Raw genomic sequence first — 19406 nt, forward strand, 5'->3', positions numbered from 1 at the left:
GCCGAAAGTCTTGATTCGTGGGACTTATAAACTGCCCCACCCTCAATCGATCGCCACTCAATAGTGCCGCCACTCAACCAGATATCAAGAAGGTATTGTAGGCTACCATCGACTACCCCTGTCGCTTAATTTCGGTTATGAGGTGATTAGATTCCAGATACCGGAATAGGCGACTCGGCTCAGTCTCGGCCGTGTGGCCCGCGTGGCCCGCGTGGCCCGCGTTAACCCTGTTACACGCGACACTGGCCCAGTTGACCTTCCCTAACGGGCTTAGCTTTTGTTTTTTCCTTCTGTCGCGTCAGAAGCCGCGATTCGTTTATTCTCTAGGCCAATATTAATTACACGCTATCAGCCGTGGGGGTGCTGTCAGTGTGATTGCATTATGGCTTCTCGGTCAAGTTGTGGTATTGTATTGCAATGCATGCTACCAGACTAACCTTCGCTATTCCAAAGCTGAGACGTCATCTGGTGTAAAGAATAAGGATTCGGTGAGGTTGGAATGGCCAATGCAATTTTTGGGCTCTCTTCAGCGATTCATAATTGGGCCGGTTAACCGTAGGTGGTAAACAGAGCTTAAAAGAACCTTTCAAGGCCCTCCGGACATACGTCTATTGAAGTTCCAAGACTATCCGGAGGCTTACTACTGACATAGAGCTATAAATATAAGCACAGATCCTCTGTTGCTCGAGCAAGCTTATTGCTGCGTGCGTCAAACTCATCTGCCGGTTCCTTAGTACCAATCTTTAATTTGATAGAATGGATTCCTCGGTAGGTTACAAAGCCCTCTTTTAAGCCCTGTCTAATTCCAAGATAGAAATATCTCCGAATTCTTGCGAGGCTCGACAGTCAAGCAGTCGAGGCGGAACGAGCCCAGTCCGTATTCAAAGAGGAACTGAAGGTTTCCAAGGCCGCTGAGAAGCAGGCGAATGAGGATTTGGAGCATGTATCCAGACTAGCGGATATCTTCTTCGAACTTAGCCAGAAATTGGGAAGCGTGGTGGATCATTTGTTGAAGGAGCGCAGTACCAACCAATCCGGCCAAGAGCCGGAGTCAACAAAGGTAATGCTTGACGTGTTGTTGAAACGATTAGAACTACAGGAGATGGGGGACAGCGGTGAGAACTCCGGTGACTCGGAAAGTGATGGCACAAGGGCTGGGGAACAGTGTAACTAAGCCATGGCTTAACGATGGTTCACCGTGCACCGTTCCTTGTTCATGTACATGTGTCTTTACTTGCAAATGGTTACAGTTATAAGTATATATTATATTCAGGTTTTAGTGGCTTTGAATTGCGTTGGTTTCTATATATACGTGCTGCAATTCCCGTAATTCGGCTTACAACACTTCCTTGAAACAATCCCATTCACCTTTTGTTTTATTTGATCTGACTATGGAAGCCCAACTGATTTTCTGTCGTGTCCAGAAGCTGACGCGGAAGCTTCAACATATTCTGGGAGAGGATCTGTCCAAGTCTAACCTCGCCAATTCAATACCACGTGCTGAGCCTTCTTCCCATTCCCTTGAAGCAGCATTCGAATGGGATCGCATTCGACGATCCGCAGCTCCATCGCCAGAGTTGTTATCTCAGGAACTTCAGAAACTGAAGATATATGAAGATAGCCATGAGTATGGAAGTCCAAAAGGAATATTCTCTTCTTATATCTATACTAAATCAACTATAATAGAGAGCTGGCAGAGGGTGATGAGACGGGGAAGGGGCTGTCCTCAGCAAGCCAGCAAACAGGCCCGTTATTGGTGTGAAGCAAGGATGGGGACAAAAGGGCAAGATAGAGGTTAGCAGACAAGCACATTTCGTATTTTTAGTTGGTTCATGGCTGGGGGTGCTTGCTGAGAAATAGTATATGTTTTCCAGATCAAAAGGCCGACAGCACTTCTTGCGGTGTATAGTTATCGGTCTTCATGATCTAGGCGCTGAAATGTATCCTTCTGAATTGACACTGTAGGACAGGCTAGTCGGCCAGCGATGCGCCAATGAAGTGGTCTGGTTCTCATCATTCTGAGGTTGAGTGGGTTCCTCCATTTGACTGGCTTGGGCATGTAACCGATCCATCCATCTCTGGGCGCACTTTTTGGATCTGGAGGAATAACGCCTGCATTCTGGGCATAGCATGTACGCTGCAGCCTCTGAGAGTCTTGTTTTGGGTGGATGACCGGTGGGGAGATCTTGGAACATTTTGAGACAAATCGCTCCATTTCTGCGCGACTCCTTGGACACGTGGTTTTTGCAACAAACTCCATTATCTTCAACCCATCGGCACTCCAGATGATGATTAGGGTCGCCAATAATTTGGCCGAAGATCGACTGAAGATAGCCAGAGCTCCAATTCATATTGGTGATAAGACGATGTGCAGTATGTACAATGCACATCAAAGAGAAGAGATATCAAAGCAGAGCAAGGGACGGCACTCGTAGGTATTCGGAGGCACGTCTTTTATATCAATAAATGGCTCGATGGAAATCTCGCTTGACCGAACGGTCCAAGCTTCTAGTGAAATTGAAGTGACCTAGCGACTTTTGTTGGTCATCCCTACAATTGCAGCTTCTACGTTGCACGAGCTTCTTTCTCCTAGGAGCGCAATCCTTATTCCTAGGAATCTGAGGACCCCTCTGAGTATTTTGCCATTACGGATAATAGAGACCGATGTTGCGTAAGCATTTATGTGGCCAATAGGTAACCTTTTTAACCAACGGTCAAAGGCTGTTAGGTACCCAGGAACGTCATCCTGGTTCCTGGGGCTCGAGTACGGGCTCCTGGGAGTGCATGGGCTCCCGGGAATACTCATTTCATTCCTGGGAGCATCCATTCTGTTTCCAGGAGCACAGATTCAGCTCCTGGGCGACTGAATGCTTCTGGGAGCCCAACATCTTCCCCGCGAGCCATCCAAGTCACTTCACAACCTCGTGCAAAATATTTTATGGTAGCAGAGAAGGATCACTATATATGCTCAAATAAATCCTTAGTGGTGTCTTTCAGTCGCCACCGCCGCCTTGATACATCTCTCGCCTCTCATCCACGTACCACGTTCAAGATGTCAGACCCCCAGTGGCTTTGGAATCCCTTGAATATATGTCAGATGGGACCTCTCAGGGATAGCAAAACCTGCTGTGGTGTTACCAAGAAAGGAGATGCTTGCAAGTTGACTGTGAAGAAAGAGACTCTGAAAGAAGGACGGCACAAGTTGAACGAACTTGCCCGAAGCCCATTTAACCTTTCTACTCTGGAATCCAAGCTCAGCGAACTTGTATCCTTCTTCCTCTGCGAAAGGTGGCATCGAGCACGTCAGCACGATGTTATTCAACAGCAATGGTTCAATGCAGCGGTGGATAACCAGGCTGTTGCACAACTGAGCTCGCACCAGCCTTTTCTACAAGTTATCGGGGAAGAAATCAACGGTCCGCAACAGGCGTCGACCATTCCTGCTTCAGAGACACATGAGTTTGCTTCAATACGGGGTGTTGCTGTGGCTTTTCCACGGCTTCTTGCCTCTACATCGTTAGATGCATCTCAGCCTCCTGGAAGGGATGTCACATCAGAAATGCTCACAATGAATCGGGTGCCCTGGAATGTTTCATCAGACGATCCAGCCATTCTATCCATTCACAATGAGCACGGTGGACTGCACTCCCTCCAGATTCACGCCGTCCGCCAGGACTCCTATCTAGATGGTGAGATGTGCCCCATTTGTCTTGAGAGAGAAAGCGATGAATGCGTCATATTACAATGCGATATATGTAAGGGGGTGGTTCATCTGGGGTGCATGGAGGGCTGGCTCGCCCATAGATTACCAGGAAATAACACCTCTTGCCTGCAACAGTACGTATCCCATCACCCTCTGTTACCCAGTCCATTCACTAATATAGAGACAGCCGATGCCGGGGATCGTTCAGTGCTCTCTTACGTTCATCGGCTTCTGGCGAATTAATAGCCGAAACACCTCTCGATACAACCTACACAGTAGTGGAAGAAACAAGTATTCCAACAGCCCCTCGACAGCGTCGGTCGGCCCAACCTACCCGGCGTTCAGACCGGGTTCCGTCAAGCACATCTCATATTCGTCAATCTCTGAGATCGAGACGGAGTCCCGATCGCTTCCGGCCCTAGGCCTAGGATTCGGGTAGCTAGCAGCTGTATGATGAATAATGAAACTATTTACTTTAGCGCTGATATTCATCGTGGATCTATCTTTGCATTTTCCCGGAGTTGAGAACAAACAGTAGGGAGTTCTATATTCCATTTAGGATGCAGGGCATTCAACCCGTTTGAATTTACGGGCAGTGCTTGGTCTGACATGTTTGGGCCGGTTCAAGACCGGTTTCACCGCGGGTTAGTTTGTCTAACCGCAACTTTCAAGACTTAACCGCAAATTAAACTGGGCACACATAAATACAAACAGCCAACATAGGGCGTAATTTTAGAAACAATCTTGCTCCGCAGAGTCAGCCGTGGTCTTGCACGTCTACAGCCTCACTATATTAGTAGCGATTGTCTTGGAATCTCTGGATACAGACTTCCACTTCTCAGTGAAGACAAATTGAGCAATACGACGTTGCTTGGGTACTTCAGAACCAGGACTGCTTCTTCGGCACATTTCTTGCTTGATGGATTCTTTGCAGCCCTCTCGGCCTCTGACATTGTGGCGTGATGGAACACCTGATTTGGCTGCATTTGAAGGCCCATCACGTCCTTCTGCGCCATCTGCTAGGCCCCAACCCGATCCAGCAGTCACCCCTTCTTCTTTGTCCTTTCCGCGTCCGGTTCCGCTGAAAGATCAGATTACAGCTCAGACGGTTGAGCCAATCTTCCAGAACCCATGGTTGACGTACGAGGCCATCGTGATGATCTATCAGGGACAGTCTGTCTTTCTGGCCCGAAACAGGAAAAACAAAGCAACCCTGGTGAATATTCATCTTTTGAAGCAACAACTCTCATCCGTCAAGCCATTGTTGGACACAATCAGCCAGTTCTCCCATCCCAGCTTTCTAGGTATGGTAGGGTGCTATAGTTGGGAGGAAAAGGTGTTTCTGGTCTGGGAGCCAGTAGAGCTCTCGGTGAGTCACATCCTCGCATCAAGGTGCACTATTACCGAAGGCGAGATTGTTGCGATTGTTCGGCCGGTACGTGCGACTCTCAAGGTCGACATGAAAAGTTGAACGATGCTCATGCCCGATAGGTCCTTGGAGGAATTCAATATCTACTCGGCCAGGGAAGAGCACTTGCCGTCTTGAGTGCTGATTCCATTTTACTGACTGAGTCCGGTGGTGTCAAAATTGGTGAGTAAATATCTGGACATAAGTGATGGACCACATGAGATTGACATTCATCACGTGGCAGCGGGAGTGGAGCAAAGTTGCCAGATCGATGCAGCCGAGATGGACGCAGCCACAATGAAGCTGTTTGCCTTGGCGGAGGTGGTGGAGAGACTGATCATGAAGAATCCTTCGCAATACCCATGGAGTGCTGAGGTTCAGGGTCTGCCTGCCGAGCTCAAGAGATGCAATCAACCGGAGAAGCTACTACGCGTAAGCCCGACCGCCCATCTGTCTCAGTCACGTGCTAACGAATCAGAGCAAACTGTTCACGCTATCTGGAGATGAGGGCGAATTGAAGATGCTGGTGAGCGCGGCCAACAAGACTGCTTATCACAATCTAGAGTCATTCAAGCGCACATGAGCGTGATTCTGCGGTAGTGCGGAGGATCTCGACTCCCTTTTTGCGGAGTCATATAAATACAGCCATTCTAGATAACGTTACATAGTCAGTTCATAATTGGCCTCCAGATAATGCCCTGAAATGATTTGAATCATCTTGCCTACGGTGCTAACTACAAAGCTTCAGGTCTGATTTCTGTCAAGGCAGCCCCGTGAAGCGCCTTACTTACTACTCTGTTTCGAGTGATCACACATTGATCCTGACTCGCAGACTTCAGGTAAGCCACTGGATATGTGAGACAATTACCGTATCATAATCTTCACATATAGGAATGTTGAAAGTAGAATTAATCACGTGTAATCTCTTGATTCCAACTCGCGGGCGGTATGTCACGTGTGTGTTGGCCATCATGGGTTAGGCGCTCAGAATGTTTTAGTAATTGCTTCGAGCTCGAGCACAATTACATCGTAAACCCCTTGGTAGTCTAGGCAATAGTGCTGTAGTATCTGTGTGGGGACAGAAAGGGTGTTCCGGATACAGGTGTACTTGGCATACAATTGATGCAACAAATATTTTGAGAGTGACACCAGGATATATATATTGGTTACTGCAAGTTGAACTTTCAACCACGTACCCCGTGAACTCGGCTGTCCACGATTGAGCCGGGCCCTTCGCGCTCAATAAGTCTTGTATAGATGCTATAATACCAATAACTGCACTTTGACACGTAGAAACGCGATTATGCACGGTTATCACTGTGTTGCGATATGCGTATAGTGATATTTCCCAAAACGGGGGTTCAACTCCAGACCCACTCAACAGCATCCATTGGTCAGAGCCTAGCGCTCGGAGAATAACACGAACACGCGACTCCAATGACAGTCAAGCAGCCTCGTCGCGTAGCGGTATCCCTAGCCACATGTCTCCCTCTGCAAAACAAACAATTCACACCTTTGAATTACAACAATTTGTTTCCATGCAAAGTCGGCAGCTCTCCTCCTGGGTTTGATGGTCCTGCAAAACCTGCATAGCCTTAGTAATCCCACTTGTGACACGAACCAGCTCGTCTTCGAAGCGAGTCGCTCGCGATGAACTATGATCCATCTCGTCCTGAAGCCGACAAAGTTTTGCGTGTAATGTGCGATTCTCGTCGAGGGACTCTTGGAGTCGGATGCTGGTGTGGTCGAGCTCGTCCTGAAGCCGACCGAGTTTTGCTTGTAAAGTGCGATTCTCGCCGAGAGAATCTTGGAGTCGGATGTTGGTGTGGTCGAGCTCGTTCTTCATTTTCAGATTGGCGCAATCCAGCTCGCGAATCTTTGCCGTGAAAGAGCCGCTGTCCTCCTCTTCACCACGGACTGGCCCCGACTATTTTCAAATTCAGCATCGCGTTGGCCTCAGACAACTATAGGGATCGCGTAGCTCACCTCTTCTCTTGGGATGCCGTCCCTTTCTAGCTGGGCAATCTGCAGCGTCTGCGGAGTAACTGCCTCAAGGGACCGGCCTAGTTCTTCGCAAATGGATCTGTACATGCCGACATTTCCACTGCCCAGATTTGACTGCAACAGGCTCTTCTTGGATTCCGTCACCGACCAAGCGTATCCATCCCCAGCCGATGGCTGTAGACGGACTTGGCTGGGAGCGACGACTAGGCCAAGTCGGTCATCTGACAATTAGTTTCGCCCAACAGGCGGAGGATCATCACATACATATATGGGCTGCCAGTGCCTCACGGCACTGTTGTCTGAGAAAGGCGCGCTTCTCATTGCTCGTGAGAACCATGACTGATCCGTCAAACAAGGCTCAAACCCTTGATATATATTCAGCTCAGGCGTGAGCGGTTGTGTCTCTTGACGACTTATCGGTCAATCGTAAACATCCCAGCGGAGCCAACCGGTCAGTGATGACCACAGTTGACCGGTGGAAATTGTCAGCTGGCCATGAAGTTTGGGCAGCGTTGACTCAACCACGACGATTGTATTCGCATCAAATGACCATCTGAAGAATTGTCTCGTTCGACTCATCTTTTGCAGTCCACCCTCTTGGCTGATGTGTCCAATTTCGCTTCTGCCGCTTGTTAGACGAGTTGGGCAGCCCTTCTATCCAAACAACGGGTAATGCGGCCACATCATTCGGATTCTCTCCCGCAGGAAGGACTGGCTTGGGAGGAAGCCGGTAGATGGCTGATACTGTGTTCTCAGCAACCATAGGAAAGTATTGTGACGAACAATCCAAGTGAGTGAACTCCACCATTTACTGCCTTGGCCTATGAGCCGCTGAGCGCAGCCACATGGAGCGTGTCCACCTGGACAGATGACTAGACAAACGGGAGTAAGATGCTTGGATTGGGCTCACAGAATGGCTGACAACTTACCTCGGTTTCCATGTACAAGCTCTGAGCGCAAGTCCATGCACTTTTACTCGTGTCGGTACAGACTGCATCAGAACAACTCTCTGTGGCATCAACCGAAGCATGTGCTTGACGTAGCATACCGTTTGAATTTTGCTGCAGGAAGAGACAGGCGCGGTCAAGAAGACCGTCGCTGATAACGAACCCAGGACATTGTCAACGATATGATCGCAGAAGACCACAGCGTCCTGTGCTGCCACATCGCAGGAATCTCTGCACGAAGATTGCCGGTGCAACAACTTGCGGTTGATGCTCAATGTATTCAGTTCTAAATCGAAAAAGGAATCGACATCGCTCATGTTGCTTTGTACAAGGCGTATCGTCAGGTGCTTTGTGTGTTTGAACATAGCTATACATGCGCGCACAGCTCTCAGTATCGCCCCTGCGAACGTCGATTATGGGGCGCATACTTTCGCATTCTTGAACAGCTCGATCTGCTCTTCTTCTGTCGTTCTGATTACTGAGATTGGGCGTAGGAATCCAAAATAGCATCCTTCCTATCTCACGTGAGTGTGGCCGAGAATCATTGAATCCACCTCACCAGTTCTGATACAACTCCCAAAATGCAGCATGTTGGTCTCATTTTTGTACATGATTCGGCTTTAGAGTGAGTGTGACACTCATCTGGCGCTCCAAACACCGAGCATCTTTGTTGGTTTGGATCTCTGCATTTCGCCTTGAAGTTACTCGCTCGCTTCTTTCTTCAGCTCGCCCTCGCAAGCAGAGTCACTGGCTTATAGGTTCATCAGTACAGAGAAAGCATAGGAGTCGGAACATAGAGGACGTACCATGGATATCCGAGTTGGGGAGTGGCTGGGGTTTTTATAGACGGATCTTCCCAGTGATCGCTGTGTTCTAGCCCATATATGAGATCCAGCGGTCTTCCAGCTTCTGGTTTGAACCCACCCCTCACTTTAAAAAAGCTAATTATTAACCGGTCATGTCTCATTTTTGACCGAGCGATTGAACCAAGCGTTTATGATGTGTCTCGCTCGTTGTGTCTGGCACCGTCATTTCCAACCATCAGATAATCCCGCCCTTACAGACTCGACTGTTAATTCGATGGCGTAGAAACCAAAATTGTTCTCGCACTAATTCCCCTATGATCATGACACTATGGGAGCGAACTCGGAAGAGCGTACAATCAACTTTCTGACATTGCTCAAATCTGAGCTGTGCTACCGAAGTTTCATCTTGCAAGCTGTTAAGTAAGGAACGACGATTTGGGGATATGTATTGAGTGCAACAAGTGAGTGTGACAAGGAACACTTTCCAGTACTGTAAACGTATGCTATGACGACGATAAATAGCATCGGCAGCCCCAGTCGAAACATTAGATTTCATCATCTGCAACTATGCCTGTCATCTCTCGTCAGCCAACGCGCTACTCAGTGGACGAGCTCGACGCTATGCCTTTACTTGGTCGCAATCCTAGCAAGCGACGGCCGCGGAAGTCTAAGGATACCAATAGTCTGACTAAATCAGCATTGCAGCGAGACCAGCCTACACTGCGACTGCGGTTTCAACAGCGATGCTTGAAGCCGGAGACGTGGTGGACATCTCTTACCGCTTTTGGTGCCTACGATGATATCTCGCACATGCTGGAACACGAGAAAGCCATTGCAACGGAGGAAACCCGACAGGAATGGATGCGACGTCTGCGGCCCATGCCTCACCGTCTAAGCCCTCCAGTCAAGCAAGGAAAACAACACAAAAGGAGCTAGATAGTTTCTGCGGGTCACAAAATGCTCTGAAAGGTCGAGCCCTCAATCAATAAAGAAATATCTGATTCAGAGTACACATTGGACATACATTTTCCCTGTATGGTATAAATGTAGATGCGCTCGAAGTCAGTTTTGTCGCTTTACTGTATCTCTTTGATAATTCAGTTCATCCTGTAGGGTCAGTCATCAAATCGACTATTGAATGAATGCCGAAAGTGTTCTCTTTAGTTGGTGTTAAAATACTACAGTATCTATCACTACATAGAGTTAGGAGAGTTTTATCATTGCTGATCGACTTTAGTGCCGCTTAGGGAAGGCTATTGACTCAACAGAGAACGACGGTAGGATTTTGATTGGTATATCATAGACGTAAATACACTAGCTTCGCACATTCCTCCCAGCACATCTTAGCCAGAGTGGAATTCTGCGCCAATGACGGTATTATTTGTGCTCGTTTGCATTGATATGATTCTCAAAGGAGATATCGATAAATGCTTCAGGACAATCCTATACCGTGCTACGTGGAGCAACATTGCCGGCTTGGACCGTTGAACCGTAGACCGTAATGGTCACTGTTCTATATGGTTGTACATAACACTGCAGCCTCAATTTGATGCGGCTCGTTCAGATCTGCCACACCGAGCCTTGGCGGCGGGACCAGAAAATGTTGCTGGATAGATTGAGCACGGAGTGAACGTTGAACGCTAGTTGGAAGTAGCTTGGAAATTAGCTGAGGGGGCTGAGGAAAATGAGGAAGCTGAGGACTGCGAACTTCGTACCACAGTGAAATTTGTCTAATGATGCCCCACCATCTACTGCGGACTGAACCAAGTTATAGTATAAAGGAACACTAGGCCCATGACAGAGGAAACAGTATCAGCCATGGAAACAGTATCAGCCATGGATAGTCCCAGCAAAACGCCAGAAATGAGTGATACACAAAGAGAGGCACCGCTGTACACACAGCCAAGTTCAACCGACCAGACTTTGCTTGCTGGTGTTGATACCCCGCTGCCGGTAAGAATAAGATATGAACCGAACGGGCCACGCTGACTAGCCAGACCCCAAACCACTCCATAGAGAAGCAGACATTGACTGTAGAGCCCTTCCGACCCATACTTGATGTCTTGAAGCAGATCGAAGAGGAAGATTCTGAGCTTGCATGTCGGGCTGCACGTCTCGTGGCGTACGTTCGGAGTTTGTGGGATTCTTGTGTATCCAAACATACAGATGTTCAGCAGCTCGAAGAAGAAAATGAAAAGCTGCGGACCGGAAATATTCAACTATGCAACGATGGAAACCAGTTGAAGCACTGCCAGGATGAGCAAGTGGCTCGCTTGCATGCTATTGATGATGCGTTGGATGAAGTTCGGGGAAGGCTTATCGGCGTGCTCAAAGTTTGGAACGAACGGTCTGTTGGGGACTTGGCAATTCTGCCAGAGGATGGGTTTCCCCGACGTTAGTCGTTGCCGCTGTGAAGGGGAATCAAATGTACAATGGTAGAAATCCAGCCCGACAATAAAACCTACTGTGTCCTAGACTAGGCGATTACCACAATTGTTGAACAGGTTGATGGTTCAGCGACTGAACTTCCAGCATTTTGCACAATGTAATATGAAATGATCATCCAGGTGATCAGAACGCATAATTGTAGCTGTCAAAGTCAGCCAAGAGTGATATTTCCTCGTACGCAGCCAAACTTACCTCTAGAGATAGCAACCAGCAGTTCTGGACAACCCCGAAGATCGCGACGAGAAGAAGCACCGCTGCCAACCCGGTCGTGCAAAGTAAAGCACAAAGTAGTTGTAATCGAGTCTGGGAATGGGTGGTTGTATACCCGTGCAGCCACCATAAGAGAGAAGCCAAGCTCAAATAGTCCACAAAGTGAAGAAAGAGCACAACACCCTGGAGTGGGGGGTAAACATAAGTACCAACGACCGTAGATATAATCTTGACCGAAGACGAGAGAACGTAATATACCGAGTAACAGATTCTCAATCGAGATGGTGTACTGATGAGGCTTTGCAGCAGGATGCTCATTCGGAGAGACTGTCTTGGTGGTCAATGTCGGAACCGAAAAATTGCCTTATACTCTAGCACCTACCACAGGTAAGAATGCAAACATGCTAGCTATCCCGAGTACTAACTCTCTTGGTGGATCATTGGTTCCAGCCCAGCTCAGTCCCATATAAGCTTTCAATAAGAGATCTTTCGGTACAGACACTGCAAGTTCCAGAGCCAGATTGGAAGAGCTTCCCCACAGTGCTCGACGAGACAATTCAAATCGGACGAGGCTGACAATGAGCAGTGCGGTAGCCAGGGCAGTATGAACCGTAGGCGAAACCTGCATGGCTGGCTGGCTGGCTTATTGGTAATACCCGAATACGAGGGAATTGAATTGAACTTATACTGAGGATGACCTGTAACTGGATTAGTTATGATGCATTTTGCAAAGCCTGATATCATGCATGGAAGTCTGAAGATGCTGTTCTAATCTGTAACTGTCTTCTTCAAACCACAGTGCCGTCTGTGAACCGAATGGACGCCCCTAGGAGCAAAACGGGTGTTCCCAGGAGCCCAGGATCTCCCGGGAACACCTAATGGAACCCTGGGAACCAGCTTTCCACTCCCAGGTCCCGAGTACCTTCTAGACTCACCAAAGTTTAGAAAAGGATTGGCTCAAAATCTACTCAACAAGCCCTGGCTCCTAGGAGCAGGAGTGGTTCCTCCAGGAGTGAACCGCTTACCGCGGGCTCATTCAAACTTTGTCAGATTCCTTATAAAGGTGCTTGCGTCCCCACTACCTCATACAGCAGGAATCAAAACCCGTTTCATTCAATCTTTCCTATTAAATCATCATCACGATCACTTCTTGGTAAGATCTCCCTGATTCCTTAGAAGTGAAGGTATACTGATTCTTGTCAACCTCCAGCTCACTGCATCTGCACCATCTATCCTAATGTCTCAGATTCAAAGAGGAATCCCATTGTTTTTTCGTCACGATGGCTATTATGAGATTGCATGCACTGTAATGAACCAACTGACGGCCTCTGATGTTGGCGCCCTTTTGGCTTCACTTCGTATTACACCCACCCAACGTATCAAAGAAAAGTTCTTACAGCCACTGCGAGACTTTGACCATACCATGCAACAGTTTGAGCCTTGGTTCCACGACAAGTGTCAGGTTCTCATCATCGGCCCAGACACCGTTCGATTGAATACCCAAATCTTCAAGGCAGAGGAATACTACAAGGAGAAGCGTCCACATCAAGCTCCGCTAGAGGTGTGCATTTTTGCAATTCCCCACAACTTTGAAAAAAGCATTGAGAAGATCAAACGCCTCAGTGACTGTTATGTTGCTTCCTCTGAATTCTCCTTGAGGGAGCGTGCAGCAGCGCTGATTACCGGAGAAAAGCTTCTTGAAATTGGTTTGATCAGACAGATAAAGAGCACAAAGGCCCGACCGAGCAAAGTATCCGGAGAGTGCCTAGATGTCAAAGTTTTTAATCTTTTTGTCGCGTCCACAGATCATGATCTTTATGCAGCGCATCTCATCAGGCTTGAATTTGCGGGCATGAGCTTTGGCATGGCGTGGAACATTAAGGATTCAATGTCGAAAGATAGCTGTTGGAAGGCAAGATACAGAATTCCGTACATTGAGGCTACCATCTCTGGCGATATAAAGGTAGCCGTGGAAGACCGTTCCCGTCGTCCTAAACCGAAAAGCCTGGTATTTGACTCTGAGTACCCGGATTGGGATCCGGAGACGACAGTTTCTATTCCTATATGTTCGGTATGAATTCTTACGCTTTGTCACAACAAATGCGTTTTTTTGTTAGCCAATTTGTGTGTAACGAGAATTGTAAACGGCGGACCTGTGAATCGCCTTTTCAAGTTAGCTTTGCCTTTTCGAGTTTAGCTCCTCAATACGCCGTCACTTTAACGCCGCCCGCATAAAAGACCCGTCTTCGCTGCTCCTGGCTTTTCTATTAATCTGCCTCTCTATCTTGCACTCAACCCTCCCCCATCCCCCGGGGGCCCTTTTTTTCTTGTGGCCCCACCGACTACCGCACATTTTCTTTCAGACCGACGCACTGTCCCTTTCACTTTTACCAGAGATGCCGCTTGATCCGACATCCAGCTTGCGATGCCTGTCACCCTGAAGCGTAACCATTAGGATAATACAGCATCCCGTTCTTTGTGTCGATGATCCTACTCCTTCCCTAGGAAATTCCAGCTGGTATGACGGCCTAGCAGGTTTTGAGGAATTTACTATGTTTGCTGGCTCTATCTACCGTGCTAGTCTTTTCGAGCCCCAGAGAGAAGACGGCTTAGCATAAGAGTACTTTAACTTGCGCTGTTTCATAAATTCATTTTCTATTTACAAGTTCTATACTGTCTCGTTTAACTTGTATCATGACGAAATCGTTTCTATGGCGGTATGTATTCTGGATTCAAAGCAGGATTAATACACAGCAACTTTGGCAGAGTCACGTTTGGTACTGTAAGTGAAACACATGATTACCATGGAACGTGAGTGATAGCGAGTGGCCGTAGTACAATCGGAATATTGAACTAAACATGCCTCCAGAATTCCTCCACCATGTAACCGATTTCACTTACGTGCTTGAAGTTTTTTAATTCTGACCGAACGACGTAGCGGCTTAGAACTCTGCATGGCCTGCTTCTTCTTGTGCCCAGCACTCTTCATGCCAGCCTCTCTCTTGGACAGTGGAAGTTTGTTAAAATCGGTAATAGGATCTTCGAACTGAATCAGCTTTCCCATGCTTTGAATATTCTCGAAGCACCTACATTCAAGCAAGGAAGGAGCCATCTCTCAAGCACTTCGCGTTCGACCCAGAGGCCAATGTGCAGATCAACCTCATTATCCCCATCCACACTCGGTTTGACATCTGAAACCCGCCAAACATCTAATGTCTGACTGCTATTTGTGTTCCAGGTGACTTTGATTCCGCATATCAACCATTCGTCCAGCATGCTATCAACTTCAATAGATCGAGGCAGGCTCCATCCATTGAATACCCATGGCAAACGCTCTCCGACTTTGGTCTTGTTCGCTGTTGCAATTCCTTCAACAAAATACATCATTGTAGCTTTAACGTTCTTGTAGCACTGGATACAAGATATCATCCTCAGGGGAGCCACAATATCCTGTTTTTCATTAGTCGCTTTGCTCCAAAAAACGAATTTGCGTACCATGGTAATAGTATATTGAATTAGTCCCTTATCGTCTAGACATTTGAACTATCAAAAACAAGAACTCCAGAGTGCTCATATAGGTCAAAGTCGAAGTCTCAAAGAGTTGGTAAATCAATGATCTGCTTATGTAAAAAATGGCATCCTGGGAGCGATACTAGTTCTTAGAAATTATGGGGTAGAAGGGTATTAATACCCACAGGGCAGCCAATGGCTAAGCAATTAGGAGAGATTGGGTAGACGCTCAACCACAACCCATGTCACCGTAGACGCTATGTATCTATCTCTCCTAGGTGACAGAAACAAAGTGCCGACGCCCATTTTCCAAATTGGTCTTCTTTTCAAACAACCAAGTTCTTGGGAACTGCAAACTCGACCTCGAAATTGTACGCCTGTTACTTGCCGGTGGTGCAGGTTTTAACATCCAAGGTCTAAGACAGGGAATGGAAACTGAGAAATCCTATTGTTCCGGAAGAGAAAGCAAGCGCGATAACCCCGGCAGGGAGTCGTTACAGCTACGCCATACAGCAATCTTGACATCGAGGATATTATGAGGATACGGCGCTCCACTGCTAATGATATGACCTCCTTTGCACTTTTCTTTCCCCAGTCTTTCTTGTCTCTCTTGTTCTTCCTTGTATAATTCGTCGCGGACCGCTTCTGGCACGTCTTTATGGCCCTCAAAAGCCCCTCGCTTCTCAACGTGAGTGATACGGCGTTTTATATGACGAGCTTTGATTAGATAGTATTTTTCCCTTTTAGGTCTACTTGATAATATGGGCTATACTGACATATTTGATGAATAGTATCGTATTAAATTATAGATGCTATACTAGATCGGCTTTCGCCTAAAGTATGTTCCTCCGTATTTAGCTATATGTCTCGCTCGCGAAGCATCCTTTGTGTGACGGAGGATTTCCCTCTCTCCTCTCCTTTCCAGCCGGTGAATTAAGCAGAATGATGATCGTCTATATAGTTAAAACTGATCTTTAGCATAAGTTCCTTACCCTTAGAGAAAAGATCAGACCACACCAGAAGCTATTTCTCGATAGTAGACTAATGTTACTGTACGGACATACCAGGCACCAATCAATATGGGGCCACAACTTGTTGATGGGCGGTCACGGACCAGTCGATCGACCGACCCATCAGGATCACGTGACGAACAATCAGAGCGATACGATTGGACGAGCAAGGCAGGCGCCTTTTTCGGCCCTTGATTTACCATCACGCAGAATACATGTTCAGCTGTCGGGAGGGCCTGATAGCACCACCGCATAGCACCATGTATTTAAAACATGCTAGGCTAAGACAATTGAACTCTAATATAGCTCGGGAATTATCCATTGGATTGTAGGATCTCCGTACATGCTAGTACTCATGAAACCTATTGAATTCATTGATTGAAGAACTATCCTGGAGAGTGCTGTTGAGAGCGTCTCAATGCCTGAACGCAGGTAGTCCGAGTTGACCCGGTTTACCACACAAGACACATGGAGGAGTAGGTAACTAAGTTAGTCGCTGATTCAGCCAATTTTTAGTGGAAGACACCTCCTCTAGCTTGACATTATCTGTTGCATTTGATTAACATGTAAAAATTTAAATTGAAAATCTTCGCTAACTGGTGTCTTCTATTTGTTGTGCATGCAGTTTACTGTTCCCTTTTTCGACTTTCACTGATGATCAGACCCATCATAATTTATGCAGCAAAGCGACTTTTCTTGCGGATCTGGGGGCCATATTTGAAAAAAAGGTGCCTAGCATGGCATAATATTAGTATATTTCCCTGTCGCTGGGTTTAGGGAGTGGGGGTCGGAACTTACGGGAATGGCAACATCGCCAGTGTGAGGAATGCGAGAAGGCATGATGCCCAATGGATTCCTAATCGATCGTACACTGCCATTGGAAGCCATGGTATTAGTTATGCTGTCCAAAACGAGTCGCAAGATCCGAACTCACTCTGAGTACCGAAAAGTGGGAAGATGCCCCCAAAGCTTGATCGAGCGAAACTATTCGCAGCTAAAGCACTGGCGGCATAGGCCGGATATGCATCAACAAGGAATGTAAAGATACCGGAGTACACAAGAACGACTCTATGAAAACACAGTTGATCAGAGTTAGTCGCCACTTCTTTACAAGAAAAATACATTTCTTTTTCCCGTTCGACGGAAACTCAAGTCAGTTGTTTGATCATGTTCTGACTGCTTACCCAGCTCCGAAAAGTGCGCTTCCAATAATTGGAACAATCCAATGTATACTCGGGTAAGTTGTCCAAGAAAACATGAAAAGGCCAACAGTGACCAAGGGAGCACCAGCTATAGCTGTGCACTCGTATGGCATCATTAGGTAATTGTGAATATGAAAGAGAAAAAACAGAACAAGAGCGGAAGGACGTACCTGGAGGGAGTCTCCATTCTGGGTAGTAATCGGAACCATCCTCGCTTATAGATCTGTGGTTTCGTTCTAGTCGGCGATAGTTTGAGCGCCAAAGAGAGTCAGAAAGAACAGCGAGGATCATCCCAACCAATAGGCCAAGGAACGTAAGTCCACGCTGCCATAACTCGAATCCATATACCTCCTGGAAAACATCCTGAAAAGCCCCGAAAAAAAGATAAAGAATTCCCAACAAGATAGCAGAGTATACGCAGAGATTCAAGCACATGGGCTCCAAAGTCAGGAGCATCATAGGCCTGTATATTGACCGCAGAATCAATTTCTTCAGAGGTTCCGAAACTTTCTCTCTAGGAGCCAGTGGCTGTAAACTTCCCGTCTGCTTCTGTAGCTCCTGTGCCTTTCGTCTTAGAAGTCTAAAGTAAACTGTCAGCCAACATTCGGATTAAAGGTAGTAGAGGTGACAAACAGAGCATGGTAGGTCTCGGGCACGAAAAAGCATATCAAAAGAAGTATTGCACCGGCCCAGCACAACATTGCATAAAATGTCCAACGCCTGTATTGCTCAAGGTCAGGTCAGTCTTGTAATTTTTAACTCCGATTTATCTCTCGGTTGTCAATTTTTCAGTTGTCAAGTACATACCACATTCCAAACTGGTTTATGAACCCACCAAGGCTACAAATTCATCGTCAGCCCAGTTTGAATTTTCTATACGAGAACAATGCACTCACAGAGGCCCAAGCTCTGGTCCGACAAAAGGACTAGCAGTGTAAACCATCATAGGAGTGGCCAGCTGATGGCGAGGAAATATGTCCCCAACTGTGCCACCTGCCACACTAAGAAAAGCACTACCTGCAAAGCCATCTAGAAACCGAGCAATGAGCAAGGTTTGAATGTTTTTTGCGACAGCGCATGGTATAAGGAAGACTAGGAAGGTTGCAAATGATGCTATGTAGATGACTCTTCGTCCATAAAGCTGGCTGATGAGTTAGCATTCAGTCAGCAAAGCCATCGGTGCTTGTATTACCTCGGATAAAGGGCCGAATACTAGAGGACCAGTACCTAGACAGAAAATATCATCTTAGTCTATAAACGGCAAATGTAAGAGGATTGACTCACCCATGCCCCAGATAAAAAGTGAAAGACCTAATGTTGCGACTTCCCGGGAGCAATTGAACTCAGCCATAACATCGCTATAAGTCGTTGAATATATGGAAGAAGTACAAGCACTTTTAACATTTTCTAGTCAGGCACCAACCAGCCTTTGTGGAAGTCATGATTACTTACACGCAAAGTGATCCCAACGATACAGTTGAAACTGCCACCCATTTCCTCCACGGGCTCATGTTATAAGGATGTGAGGCGTCATTTGTATCCCACTGAGGTATTATCGGAGAGGTTTTCTGATTGCATTTGGCAGTATCAGATTCCAACCCAGTATGTAGTCCGTGGAGGACATTATTTTCGGCTTGCATATCGGTCTGGCGTGAGAAGATCAATGGGCTTTACGAAAAATCAGAAAAACGCCTCGGGCATTTAAGCAATCCTGACTAGAGATAAAATTTTTAAAGAAAGTGCGATTTGACATGTCAGAGCATTCAAAGTTCGGCCCGAATACAACAGGACCGAACCCGGGCCGAATCAATCACGGTAAAATTGCCCAGTAAATGTGACCAACAACAAGAAAGCCCTGCTCCTTGGCGAGGATTGGCATGCCTCACTCCAAGGAGACGCTGCTAATAGGTTGATGTACAGTCCTGAAGTAAAGCCCCCAACCACGTTGCGAAAACCACGTTGCGAAAACCACGTTGCGAAAACCACGTTGCGAAAACCACGTTGCGAAAACCACGTTGCGAAAAAACTCCTACCTTGGCAACAATGCGAACAAAACAAATTGAGGCGTTTTTCGGCTTGTCACGGATGGTCAACTACGGAGCGGGATATTTGGGGCCCGATCGACCTGATCGGCGCACATGGTTCCAAACCTCCAAGA

At 47.1% G+C, this 19406-nt stretch overlaps 8 protein-coding genes across 8 annotated transcripts; 5 read left to right on the top strand and 3 right to left on the bottom strand.

The window, feature by feature from the left end:
• Window positions 1-756: 756 nt before the first annotated feature.
• Window positions 757-1174, top strand: N7511_000817 (uncharacterized protein; the record flags this gene model as incomplete). Its single annotated transcript, XM_057123242.1, has 2 exons — window positions 757-768; window positions 815-1174. The coding sequence occupies 2 exons, from the start codon at window positions 757-759 to the stop codon at window positions 1172-1174; spliced, it is 372 nt and encodes a 123-aa protein (XP_056988975.1).
• Window positions 1175-4622: 3448 nt separating this feature from the next.
• Window positions 4623-5694, top strand: N7511_000818 (uncharacterized protein; the record flags this gene model as incomplete). The annotated part of the gene is made up of 4 exons (XM_057123243.1): window positions 4623-5138; window positions 5195-5294; window positions 5356-5543; window positions 5590-5694. The coding sequence occupies 4 exons, from the start codon at window positions 4623-4625 to the stop codon at window positions 5692-5694; spliced, it is 909 nt and encodes a 302-aa protein (XP_056988976.1).
• Window positions 5695-6618: 924 nt separating this feature from the next.
• Window positions 6619-7452, bottom strand: N7511_000819 (uncharacterized protein; the record flags this gene model as incomplete). Its single annotated transcript, XM_057123244.1, has 3 exons — window positions 6619-7038; window positions 7098-7336; window positions 7380-7452. 3 exons carry the CDS (start codon window positions 7450-7452, stop codon window positions 6619-6621), a joined length of 732 nt encoding a protein of 243 aa, XP_056988977.1.
• A 1983-nt stretch (window positions 7453-9435) lies between these two features.
• On the top strand, window positions 9436-9804 carry N7511_000820 (uncharacterized protein; the record flags this gene model as incomplete). Its single annotated transcript, XM_057123245.1, has 1 exon — window positions 9436-9804. One exon carries the CDS (start codon window positions 9436-9438, stop codon window positions 9802-9804), a length of 369 nt encoding a protein of 122 aa, XP_056988978.1.
• Window positions 9805-10704: 900 nt separating this feature from the next.
• Window positions 10705-11267, top strand: N7511_000821 (uncharacterized protein; the record flags this gene model as incomplete). Its single annotated transcript, XM_057123246.1, has 2 exons — window positions 10705-10821; window positions 10866-11267. 2 exons carry the CDS (start codon window positions 10705-10707, stop codon window positions 11265-11267), a joined length of 519 nt encoding a protein of 172 aa, XP_056988979.1.
• Window positions 11268-12763: 1496 nt separating this feature from the next.
• On the top strand, window positions 12764-13603 carry N7511_000822 (uncharacterized protein; the record flags this gene model as incomplete). The annotated part of the gene is made up of 1 exon (XM_057123247.1): window positions 12764-13603. The coding sequence occupies one exon, from the start codon at window positions 12764-12766 to the stop codon at window positions 13601-13603; it is 840 nt and encodes a 279-aa protein (XP_056988980.1).
• Window positions 13604-14419: 816 nt separating this feature from the next.
• On the bottom strand, window positions 14420-14910 carry N7511_000823 (uncharacterized protein; the record flags this gene model as incomplete). The annotated part of the gene is made up of 2 exons (XM_057123248.1): window positions 14420-14572; window positions 14617-14910. 2 exons carry the CDS (start codon window positions 14908-14910, stop codon window positions 14420-14422), a joined length of 447 nt encoding a protein of 148 aa, XP_056988981.1.
• A 1810-nt stretch (window positions 14911-16720) lies between these two features.
• On the bottom strand, window positions 16721-18888 carry N7511_000824 (MFS transporter; the record flags this gene model as incomplete). Its single annotated transcript, XM_057123249.1, has 10 exons — window positions 16721-16778; window positions 16845-16917; window positions 16981-17114; window positions 17231-17336; window positions 17419-17828; window positions 17882-17968; window positions 18145-18389; window positions 18441-18475; window positions 18533-18606; window positions 18701-18888. The coding sequence occupies 10 exons, from the start codon at window positions 18886-18888 to the stop codon at window positions 16721-16723; spliced, it is 1410 nt and encodes a 469-aa protein (XP_056988982.1).
• Between the last annotated feature and the right edge of the window lie 518 nt (window positions 18889-19406).

Source organism: Penicillium nucicola, assembly GCF_028828085.1.
Source record: "Penicillium nucicola strain IBT 29836 chromosome Unknown utg000001l, whole genome shotgun sequence".
NCBI lineage: Eukaryota > Fungi > Ascomycota > Eurotiomycetes > Eurotiales > Aspergillaceae > Penicillium > Penicillium nucicola.